The sequence below is a fragment of the Castanea sativa genome, chromosome 5 (assembly GCF_040712315.1).
Source record: "Castanea sativa cultivar Marrone di Chiusa Pesio chromosome 5, ASM4071231v1".
Lineage (NCBI taxonomy): Eukaryota > Viridiplantae > Streptophyta > Magnoliopsida > Fagales > Fagaceae > Castanea > Castanea sativa.
Genome location: NC_134017.1, coordinates 12,804,310 through 12,816,797, shown reverse-complemented (window position 1 = coordinate 12,816,797; position 12,488 = coordinate 12,804,310). Strand labels below are relative to the sequence as shown.

At 33.3% G+C, this 12,488-nt stretch overlaps 1 protein-coding gene across 1 annotated transcript; it reads left to right on the top strand.

The window, feature by feature from the left end:
* Window positions 1-6,987: 6,987 nt before the first annotated feature.
* Window positions 6,988-10,983, top strand: LOC142636532 (IAA-amino acid hydrolase ILR1-like 4). Its single transcript, XM_075810786.1, has 5 exons — window positions 6,988-7,608; window positions 7,805-7,930; window positions 8,636-8,950; window positions 9,994-10,122; window positions 10,344-10,983. The coding sequence occupies exons 1-5, from the start codon at window positions 7,246-7,248 to the stop codon at window positions 10,749-10,751; spliced, it is 1,341 nt and encodes a 446-aa protein (XP_075666901.1). The 5' UTR covers window positions 6,988-7,245; the 3' UTR covers window positions 10,752-10,983.
* Window positions 10,984-12,488: the final 1,505 nt, after the last annotated feature.

Here is a 12,488-nt window from a genome sequence, read left to right as displayed (position 1 = left end):
TATTGTAAGATAATATATACCGATTTGATTTATTATATTCTACGATTAATTTTTATATCATTTGGACGAGAGAGTAAGTAGATACTCTTGAAGTACAGTTCACACGTAACCCCAAATCATTAAAAGTATATTATTGAATACAAAAATATGACACAAAGTTTAAAAATCCACGCGAAAAGGTTAAGTTTTACATCAAGTATTTTGCCTTTATTGTGCCTGTTGTTTCTAGAAATAAATAAATGAAAAATAATTGTCTCACACACTGCCGGCTTCACGTTAGAGTCAGGTAGTTACAGGATAACTTGACTTAGAAAAAAAATTATTATTATATATAAAATTTAAAAACTTGATGATTTTTGTACCCTTAAAAAAATGTGTGACCACCCTAAGTTTTTTTAAGATCAATATAATTAAATTTTGGACAAAATTTAGCAACAAATTAACTTGGTTGTAAACTAAAGTTACAACTTCATTCGATACTTTTTTAATGGATATGAATTTTGACAAATCCATAATTAGATTACTTTTTTTTTTTATATCCTTCATGCTTGCAAAATTTCAAAAAGATCAAAGATCAATGGCCTATGTCATCAATCAAATGTTTAAATTTCGAGTTTTTGTAATATAAAATTATATGTAAAAAATAAGTTTACAGATCAAATAGTAAATAACATCCAGTGGACATGAAATTTGACATGTGCTTTAAGAACATAAAGAACATAAAATTCAATGGTTAGATTTTCAAAATATGTAGTCATGTTAATTTATTTAGTAAAAGTTGTAGTTTTAAGCTACAACTAAGTTTGTAGTCAAATTTTGTCCTCAAATTTTGTTCCTCTTAACAATATATCCTTACAAACAAAAAGAAAAATTCAAGAAAAATTTTATTTAACTAAAATTTTGAAAAATATGTAACTAGCAGTATTGATAATGAGATTATCATGCAACGATTTCAAAATTTTAAAAAAAAGAAATCATAGAAGAAAATTGTAAGACTTCATGTATTTGGATTTTTTTTTTTTCCTTTTATTTTTGGTTGTTGTCAATATATGAATTTATCTTTTTATTAGATTTTGTTTAATTTAAGTTTCTTCTTGACCACCTTGGAAAAAATTCCTGGTTTTTTTTTTTTTGAAAAGCTAGATGTTTCTCTTTTAATCATACATATGTATCTCTTTCTGCAATTGGCAATTACTTTATTTAATAACTCTAATTAAATAAACAATTGATTATCTAATTGAGTTAGCCTTTTGGGGCCAACCCAATTGGGCTTTAGTGTGTGACTTGGAGTGGGATCAAAAGGGACAAAGAAAGCTCTAGTTCCAATGGGTTTCGGGTTTATTTATCAAGTATTTACAAGACCAAAGTTACCATCAATTATATTTAATATCACTACTATATAAATATAATTGCATTCTAGGCCTTATTAATAAATTATATCATAAGATTTTATTAAACATTTAACCCCTTCATGAAATTATTCGTACTAATACAAAGTCATAATATATAACTGTCACTTTGAAGATTACTATATTTTGATCCTTGAATACCCAAATCAATCTTTTAAGTTATTCACATATATATTTATGAAAGCTAATTTCATAAAATATAAACTTTAGCAACTCTTTACTAAAGTGGTTAGGCCTAACACTCTGAATAACTAAACCCATTAAATTTATCTCAAGGGAATATTACATATCTCTAAAAGGAGATTATGAATTCCATCTTGAGAACATGTGTTTCTTCAACACTATGTGTGGTTGCCCAATATACTGAGATTTTGACCGTTAGATTAGATCGCACTCCTGATATATCAAAGCAATCTACATTTCATGATCAGGTTCACTATTCTCTCAAAATTGAGAATTTATGTAAATAAAATTCGTGAGATTTATTATTCATTTGACAGTCATTAATAGAATAAGAAATCTCACAACAGTCTTGTTCAATATATCTTATACACTTAAAACATATTAACATATCAACTAGAAGTCTCCACTTCCATGATCAAGACAAATCATCTTAATTGATATGTTATAGTCTTCGCAAATAAAATGCTCAATTTCAACACCAACTACGAACTAAGATTCTGAGTTTATAAAGAACTTGTAATTTACATCTTCTGTGACTAAATCATATAAATCACATACTATGCATCTCAGAGACTATATGATAATGTCTATATATTCATGTTACCATTATTTTAGATAATAAAACAATTTTATTACTAATAACATAATGCCATGCATAGCATTATACAATAGGATTTAAGGGCACTAATCCTAACATGATACAATCACAAGATACTACTCATGAGATGACTAGTATACAAGAAACTCATCGTAGTAGGAGGATTATTAGGACACCTATAAGATTTACACTTTTGGGAGAAATTTATGAAGCTGTCTCAAAAGAGCCTGAATTTGATCCTTACACTTATGAAGATGTAATGAAATGTAATGAAAGATAAAGATGCGCATCATTGGATCAAAGCTATGAAATCTGAATTGGATTCTAAGGATTCCAATCAAGTTTGGGATCTTGTAAAGGCACCTAATGGCATTAAACATGTTGGTTGCAAATGGATTTACAAGAGGAAGAGGGTGATAGATGGAAATTTTGAAACCTTTAAGGCAAGACTAGTGCCAAAAGGATATACAAAAAAGGAAGGTATTCAAAAAAGGAAGGTATTGATTATGAATAAACTTTTTTGTCAGTAGCCATGCTTAAATCTATCAGAATTCTCTAATCCATACTGCTCATTATGATTATGAGATTTGACAAATAGATGTCAATATTGCTTTTCTAAATGGCAATTTTGAAGAAGAAATTTATATGATGCAACTAAAAGGTTTCATAACAAAGAACCAAGAGCATATGGTATGTAAGTTGAAAAGATCCATTTGTGGACTTAAGCAAGCTTCTAGGTCATGGAATATCAGAATTAATCAAGCAATCAAATCATTTGATTTTGAACAAAATCTTAATGAACCATGTGTGTACAAAAGACATCAAGATAAACTAGTAATTTTTCTAGTGCTTTATGTTGATGACATTTAGCTCATTGGAAATGATGTAGGGGTAATGTCATTGGTTAAAATTTGGTTGTCAAGCCAATTTAACATAAAGAACTTGGGCGAAGCAAGTTATATCCTAAGGATCAAGCTTTGGCGAGATCGAAAGAATAGGATGTTGGACTTATCTCAAGCTGGATATATAGATAAAATTCTAGCAAGGCTTAGCATGCAAAACTCCAAGAAATGATTACTTCCTTTCAGACATGGAGTATCTCTACCTGATGACCAAAAGCCTAAGACTATAGAAGAGGAAAAGATGATGAGACAAATTCCCTATGCTGCAGCAGAGGGAAGTCTTATATATGTCATGCTATGTTCTAGACTAGATATCTATTATTCAGTTGGCATGGTCAGGCGATATCAATCAAATTCAAGACCAAAACATTGGGAAGCTGTAAAGCATATTCTCATATATCTAAGGAGAAGGAAGTACTATATGCTTGTTTACTATTGTGAGACTCTGATACCATTTGTTGGAAAAACACATAAAAAACACAATTATGTGCATGTGTTTGTTTTAATACTTATAAGTTTGAAGGGGTTACTACTCAAATCTAACCGGAAAAAATATGATTGCTCCAACAAAGTATATCAGATCCTCTCATTTAATGTGGATTCATCACAAGGGAAGTGTTATAGGTTCAAATCCCAATATATCTATATATCATTTTTTAGAAAAAAAAAAATCCTTTCATTGAATGCCAATTCGTCATATATATTTGAAATTTTGAACTACCAAATTCATTTTCTTTCCATTTTAAATGAGAGGTTTTTAGATAGATTTACGTAATTATCATAAACATAGAGTTGCAATACTAAGTACTAACAACCAAAAAATAAATTTTAAAAACACTAATGTTGTCATTCTTGGGTGAATTTTGAACTACCACTAAAAATCTGTGCATACACAAAATGAAAACAAGCTGTTTGAAAAGGGCATATTATTTATATATATATATATATATATATATATATATATATATATATATATATATATATATAATATGTAATAATTAAAAAAGAATTTAAATTCTAGATGCATCCGTTAGACAGTGAAAACACCATAAACTACCATCCACTTAGTTACGAGAACCTTGGCAAAAATTGAAGTACACCCATGACCATTGAGCTTCTAAAAGGGACATTGCCTAGGGCCAGCACACCACTAAATCCATGCGCGGCCCATACGTGATATGACAAAACAAAGTTTGTCTCAATTTCCATAGAAAATAAAAAAAAGTTTGTCTCAATAGAATTACAACAATAGTCAACAACAATGAGGAACAAGATCAGTCCCTCAAACAACAAAAGAGGAACAAGATCAATGGTTGGTGATGGTGATCAGATCGATGGATCGAGTCTGATACGAGTGGGGCCAATAAGCGTGCAATGGCCATTTAATCTCCTCACTGCTGTCCGTTGCTATTTTAGCTCCACTCAAACCCCAAAAACCCACATGCAGCAGTGGAGGCAAAGCTAAAAAATTTTAGCTTTGCGCTACAGTGCTCATGTATCAATACATGAGCACTGTAGCTGAAAGTTATAAAAAAAAAATAATTTTTTATTCGGGCACTGAAGCTACTCTCTCCATTTCCATTTCACTCTCTCCTCTCCTCTCCATTTTCATTTCACTCTCTCCTCTCCATTTCCATTTCACAATCACACTCTGAAGCTCACCCACGCCGATCAGCTGAGACCCACGCAAGCTCGCCGCCGATCAGACCCAGGCCGATTCAGCTCCACGCAAGCTCGCCGCCGATCAGACCCACGTCGATTTAGCTCCACGCAAGCTCGCCGCCGATCAGACCCACGCCGATTCAGCTCCACGCAAGCTCGCCGCCGATCAGACCCACGCCGATTCAGCTCCACGCAAGCTCGCCGCCGATCAGACCCATGCCGATTCAGCTCCACGCAAGCTCCCCGCCGATCAGACCCACGCCGATCAGACCCACGCCGACATTGTCCTCCTCACCGAAGCCCAGCTCTATGATTGATGATTTTTATTTTGTTTATAATTGGTGATTTTGTTTGGTCTGGGTTGAGGAAAAAGATTGGAGATTTCGGTTGGTTTTTTTTTTTTTTTTTTGGTTGATTTTTCTGGTGGTGGTGGTGGTGGTGGTGGTGGTGGTTGTGACTGTGGCTGATGGTAAAGGTGGTTGTGGTTGGTTGTATGAATGTTTTTTGAGTTGTGGGATATATTATTTTATTGTAGGAGATATATTATTTTATTGTGATGTTTATATTATTTTATTGTGTTGAAAGCTAAAATAGATCCACTGCTGCAGCATATGTGTAGATATGTATAGGTAAAATAGATAAAGTAACCTTTGGTGAAGCTAAAAAGCTAATTTTTTAGCTCCACTGCTGTGAATGCTCTTAGAAAGTGAAAACACCATGAACTACCATCCACTTAGTTACGAGAACCTTGGCAAAAATTGAAGTACACCCATGACCATTGAGCTTCTAAAAGGGACATTGCCTAGGGCCAGCACACCACTAAATCCATGCGCGGCCCATACGTGATATGACAAAACAAAGTTTGTCTCAATTTCCATAGAAAATAAAAAAAAAGTTTGTCTCAATAGAATTACAACAACAGTCAACAACAATGAGGAACAAGATCAGTCCCTCAAACAAAAAAAGAGGAACAAGATCAATGGTTGGTGATGGCGATCAGATCGATGGATGGAGTCTGATACGAGTGGGGCCAATTAGCGTGCAATAGCCATTTAATCTCCTCACTGCTGTCCGTTGCCATTTTTTACTTTTCTTATAAAATAATCAAAGTTTGAAATAAAAACGTTTACTAGTTACAAAATGAAGAAAATATGCACTTACATTTAGGATCAATTTAAAGGCTGTTTGTTTGGTTCACATCAATAACAATACTTTTTTTTATGTTTTTATAGTGGTGCTTGCGTCTAAAGTATGACACACAATCCATATCCGCAAGAAAGAGGTGAATAAAGTTTTCTTCTATTTCTTACATTCTCAAATACTATTGGTGATTATTCCTACACCCTATCTATAAATTATGAAAAGAATAGTTGTAGCAAGCTATTGGCCTTTAATTGTAGGAAATCAAGGGAGACAATTTTTTGTTATGCACTAACCTATTGTGGGTCAACTTTTTGAACTGGTCTAGTCCAAAATATTTAACACAAATCAAAATTACTGTTACGTGTAAGGATTAGAATTATTGACTTGGTACAAGCCTGTTTTTCCCCGGATGAGAAACAATGACCCCAATTTCTCCACGTTCACAAAAATTTTCACAATAACAATTGAATTGTTAAATTATTACTAATTTGTAATATCATCTTTTTATTTATCAATAACAACTTAACAACTTATAAATTTTTTTAATAAAATCTTGTATTCTTAGCGATATTGTTTCTCCCTCGCGTAATTTTAGTATCACATAAAAGTTCACAAATTTTGCAATAATTATCTCATGTGGCAAACTGCTTTTAACTATCTAATACCTTCATATAAATTTACTATTTTTTTTCTTAATTACATCCCAAGCTCAAGCTGTAATGATGCCTGTGGAGATGTTGCTGCGATAGTGACAAGCATGCTCGTGAGCATGATAATCTCCTTTGGGCATGTTACATACCAATGGTGGTAATAGCAAATATTCAAATGAGAATTTTGAAACTCAGAATGAAAAGGTATGCTTTCATTTTTTTTTTTTTTTTTTTTTTTGAAAGCATACTATTTTTTTCTTAATTACCCTAAAATTATTGTTTCTCCCTCCGCAAAAGTCAATTTGTAAAAACGAAAAGGATAACTGGATAACTTTAAAAACAACATGTGGGGTATTAGAATTTAGCACGTGGGTGGGCTGTGTGACTAATAGTTACTTGCAGCCACTGCTTTAAAGTTGAAACAGATTCATGGTCGGACTGACCACATCTTATTAGAGAACACGGGTCTTTCTATATTCCAAAGTCTACAATTCCATATTTTCCTCATTGTTTAAAATGTGCGTCACTTTCATGCTAGTTTTGAACTTCTCTTATAGCCTTTAACCATTCTTACTTATAAAGAAGTACTGAAGCCTGAAACCCATATTACCTCCAAAGCTTCTCATAAGCCTTCTTCTTTTTTTCTTTTTTGCCTGCTACTTTCAATCCCAACTCCCAAGCTCAATTCCCCATTAATCATGAATTTCTCCAAGTGGGTATCTTTGATTTTCATTCTTAACTTGTTTTGTCCGACACCCAGTTTCTCAGATTCTCCTACTTCAAGCTCAAATGGGCTCACAGAAATCCCCAAAAGGTTTCTCCAGTTTGCCAAGAGACCAGAACTGTTTGATTGGATGGTGGGAATCAGAAGGAAAATACATGAGAATCCAGAACTGGGTTATGAGGAATTTGAGACTAGTAAGCTTATCAGAACTGAATTGGATAAGATGGGTATTAGTTACAAGTACCCAGTTGCTGTAACTGGTGTTATTGGCTTCATTGGGACTGGTGAACCACCTTTTGTGGCCATAAGGGCTGACATGGATGCCCTTCCTATGCAGGTTTGATTAAGTTTTGTTACTTTATTCTATATAAGCAAAGCAAGTTGTGTTATTGGAGAGTTTAATTGTTGCAAGATTGAGTAATTTTGTTCAGGTTGAATATGTAAGTGAGAGTTTGGCAACTAGGATTTATATTATAATATTAGAAAAGAATGTATCTTTGTGAACTATGTTGATAGGGCTCTTAAATTTACAGGAAATGCTGGAGTGGGAGCACAAGAGTAGAATTCCAGGGAAGATGCATGCTTGCGGACATGATGCTCATGTAGCAATGCTTCTTGGAGCTGCGAAGATACTTCAAGAGCACCGTGAAGAGATAAAGGTCTGTTGACTTTTTGTTTGTTTGTTAATTTCAAATCCTGTATAGGTAATTTTTTTTTTTTTTTTTAAATGAAATCCTGTATAGACAAAATTGTTACTATGTTAGATTATTTTCACATGACTAAATTACTACCCTCCTTACAAAAAAGTTAAAAACGACAATCTACTGATCTCCTATTTGCTCAAGTGGTTTTTCACTGCTTGATTTGTGTCTAAATAATCAGCTCAATGATACCATAGAAAAAGCCTCTCTATTTTTTGGTAAAAAAATGTATATGGATATTTTACTGGTTTCAGGGGCATTTTTTTTCCAATATGTATAGAGCATATGACCAAGTACTAGGGATTAGAATCCATGAATGTTGCAAAAGTCAATTTGCTACAGTGATATACCTTTAGAAAGGGGCTCAAAAGTGCTAATAATAGTTGTGAGGTACCAGAAAAGAAATCTGATTCTCCATTACATAATAAGATATAGTTTGTCACTTTTGGATGGATGATTAATTGCAAACTTTTCTCCTTACCTTTTTTTTTTTTAGTATGGGGTGGGGAGCTCCAAAACATGAAATCTGTATGATGGAAGGTTTGCCACCTAAAAAGCGATTGACAACACAACTAATAGCCCATGAATCACTTGTAATTTGAATGATTTTCTGTGGTTCTTTTTGCCCCCTTTTGGCTTCTGATATTATCCAATTTTTACCAGGGAACAGTTGTACTTGTTTTCCAACCAGCTGAGGAAGGTGGTGGAGGGGCTATGAAGTTGATAGATGAGGGGGTGTTAGAGAATGTAAATGCTATCTTTGGCTTGCACGTTTCATCTAACTTAGCAGTGGGTGAAGTGCACTCCAAAGCTGGTCCCATAGGGGCTGGGAACGGTTTCTTTGAAGCTGTCATAAGTGGTAAAGGAGGTCATGCGGCCATTCCTCAGCACTCTGTGGACCCAATATTGGCTGCCTCTAATGTGATTGTTAGCTTACAACATCTTGTTTCACGTGAAGCTGATCCTCTGGACCCACAGGTACATCTCATTTCTTCACCATAATTTGGGTTCATTTCCCCGTTTTTCTTTATCCAATATTATAGAATGATTTAGCACATGTTTAGAGTCCTCTAGCTTAAAGTGCATCACTATCTACAGAAACTGTTATATTCTATACAGCCTCAACCACCCCTTTTCAAGTTCTTTAGGTGCATTTGGTGAAAATAAATAAATAAAGGTGCACTGCTTCCGTATCAGGAAAAGTAGAGCATCCTATTTTGGCACCTACTAGAGGTTAGTGCCTCATTGTGCAGTGACTTCAACACTTATCTCTACTATGATACGGTACAACCTAATTGGCTGGCAACAAGTGTGATTGTTGTGAAACCAACCTCAAAATCATCATGTTTGCCACATCTATTAATTGTACCTGAAAGAATTATGATGAGCCAGAGAAAAGTAATTACGTAGCTTGTAAATGAAGCTGTTGTTCTCATTAAAAAATTATATTTGTTGCTGAAAATAAATTAAGGATTAATCACTATGAACTTGGCATGCCTACAGCATTGATTAGCAGTAAAAACATCAAGACTTAAGAAGGAACTCCACCCCCCCCCCCCCTCCCAAGACATGAGAGGTAGAGGCCACAAATTGTATTTTTTATGTAATTAAAGACTTTGCAATAATCTTAGTATGTTATCAAAAAATTGTTAGAATTCTCTTGAAAAAACATGAGGCTCTTGAACACTCTTTTAAGAGGAGACAAATAGGACTGATAGGGGAATTAGCTGATGCTGTGATAACTTTCAGGCTGTCAATGTAAAAGTGCAAAAGGTTAGGACCCTATTTAGATCATACGCTTCTTCCTCTACTTTCAGGGGATTAACACTTGGTGATAGCCTATAAAACGTGATTAGGTGATGTAAATATGAAAGAAAACTTCTCTCTGATATCTTTTCCTTAGAATGGTCTGCGGAATTTGCTTCTTCTGTTAAACATTATTTTCATGCAAGCCAGACATTGTATCTGTGAAATACATCATTATTGCGACAATCCTATAAATCTGCTTAATGCCCTTGCAGGTAGTTACGGTTGCGAAATTCCAAGGAGGTGGCGCATTCAATGTTATTCCAGATTCTGTAACAATTGGCGGCACTTTTCGTGCATTTTCTAAGGAAAGTTTTATGCAACTCCGATATCGCATTGAGGAGGTATGGAAGTTAAAAGATGCATTACAATATATGTGGCAGAATCTGCATTTCACATACTTTAGGATTGATAATGAAAGTCTGGTAACTAATATACTGCCAAGAAGCAGGAAATCAGCTTTTTCTTTCATGCATTATCCCAACTGAAAATGATTTTTCAATGGTTACCTCCCATTCAGTCCCCCTTCTTATCACCATAACAAGTTGATTTACTTCTCTAACAGGTTATCAGAGGGCAGGCCGCTGTGCAGAGGTGCAATGCAACAGTGGATTTTTTCACAGAAGCAAAACTATTCTACCCTCCAACCATAAACCACAAAGGCTTGCATGAGCACTTCCTAAATGTTGCTGGGGATATGATTGGCATTCATAAAGTGAAGGATATTAAACCGTTGATGGGATCTGAAGATTTTGCATTTTACCAAGAGGTCATACCTGGATACTTCTTCTTACTTGGAATGCAGAATGTGACACGTGGACGGCTAGAATCAGAGCATTCACCATACTATCAAGTCAATGAAGATGCATTCCCTTATGGTGCTGCACTACATGCATCATTGGCTGCTAGGTATCTGCTCGAATATCAACCAGAAATTTCCTTTTCAGAAAGAAAATTTCACGATGAGTTGTAAATGTTTCTTGACTGTATTGTTACCTGTTCAAATATCATGCCAGCTTTGGCATGGCCAAATTTTCGTTAGCCATCAGGTTTAGATTCAAACCTACTTTGACTGTAGATTACTTTTTGAAAATTGAAATCATCTATGTCAATACTCTTAGGTTCATCTATGTTAGTCAATGTCTGCTTATCCATGTGGGAGAAAAATATTTAATATCACATTCTTCAAGCATTCTTTTCTCGACTGTCTACATTGTCGTTACTGTTTAAATTCAAAACTTTGAATAATTCAATTAAGGTTATACTTTTTATATGATGAAAATTCTTTAAGTCGAATTTTCTTGCTCTACTTGTTGCTCTATATCAATTTTTTTCATTGCTTACAAGTCATGAAATAACTCAAAAATAGAATCGAAGGTTGAAGCTGACAAGAGGTGCACGCAAAAGAACTAGGATACAAACATGACTGTCAAGCATTTGCAATAAAATAAGAATGTGTACAAAAAGAACGTCTTGATTAATACTTTTAAGATGCGTACCCTATTATCTCACGTCAAGGAATGAGTCAAATAGTGAAAAGTGTTATAGCCGGAAGGGTCTACAAATTCTAGGCAGTGTTATATGTTTATAAACTTTTGCATATTTCTTTTTTCTTTTTTCTAGAGTTTAAACATTTGGCATTTACTCTTAATAATAGATCTTTATTATCAGATCAAGACACCAATCGATTTTTGGTATAAGCGAGAATAGTGGCGGCTATAGAAAGTTTTTTCAGAGTAGTCATTGAAAACACTTAATTTAAAAAAAAAATTAATAATAAAACTTGAATAAATTAACATCACAAAATAAAAACATATTCAAACATATAAAGTTTTAAAATTTTAAAATTTTCTTTTACAAGTTTTCATATTTTAAAATTGTTGTGTGATATGATAGTCTTAGTATTAATATTATCAGATATATCTTTTTCAATATACACAACCAAGCAATTATTAAGCTACCACCACGCACCTTTGGTGCAGTAGTCATTCCACAAGTATAAATGTTTGTGGGGTGTGGGGGTAAAGGTCAGGGTTCAAGTCTCTAGGAGGGAGTTTCACACACATATACACTTAGATATCTTGTATAAAAAATAAAATAAAATAAAAAAGCAATTATTAAGCTATTGATCTCCTATTCAATAACTAACATATTGCCTAAATAAGTACTAATATAAACAAAATACATTATCTTTCTTGAAAAAATATATCACATAAATCCAACAAATTTGGCTAAAGATTAAAGCAAATACTAACAAACTAGCTATTTGAAAAGTGTTCATTTTGTTATATATAAAAAATATCAATTTTAAAATATGCCAGTTGAAACACAATTTTAAAAAAATTACAATTAAACATTTGATTTGATATTTTAGGCTAATATGTTTGTTTAAGCAAATTTTTAGAAGTGTTATGTCCACAGCATTTTTACAACACTTTCACAACAAAACCTAGGTTGTAAGTTTTTACTAGTTCTAATTTGAACTTACCACTGAAATTATTTTTTATTTATCAGTAACAACCTGTTATTTAGGATTTGTTACGAAAATATTGCAAAAATGTTATGAACATAACATTTCTTACAAATTTTTTTTTCAACATTCAACATACAAAAATTTTGGAAATGTTAAATTTTATTTTTAATGGGCTCAATTGTTATTGACGGTGTTCAAGTGTTTTTCTTAGAGTGGTCAAATTTTTTTTTAGAATGG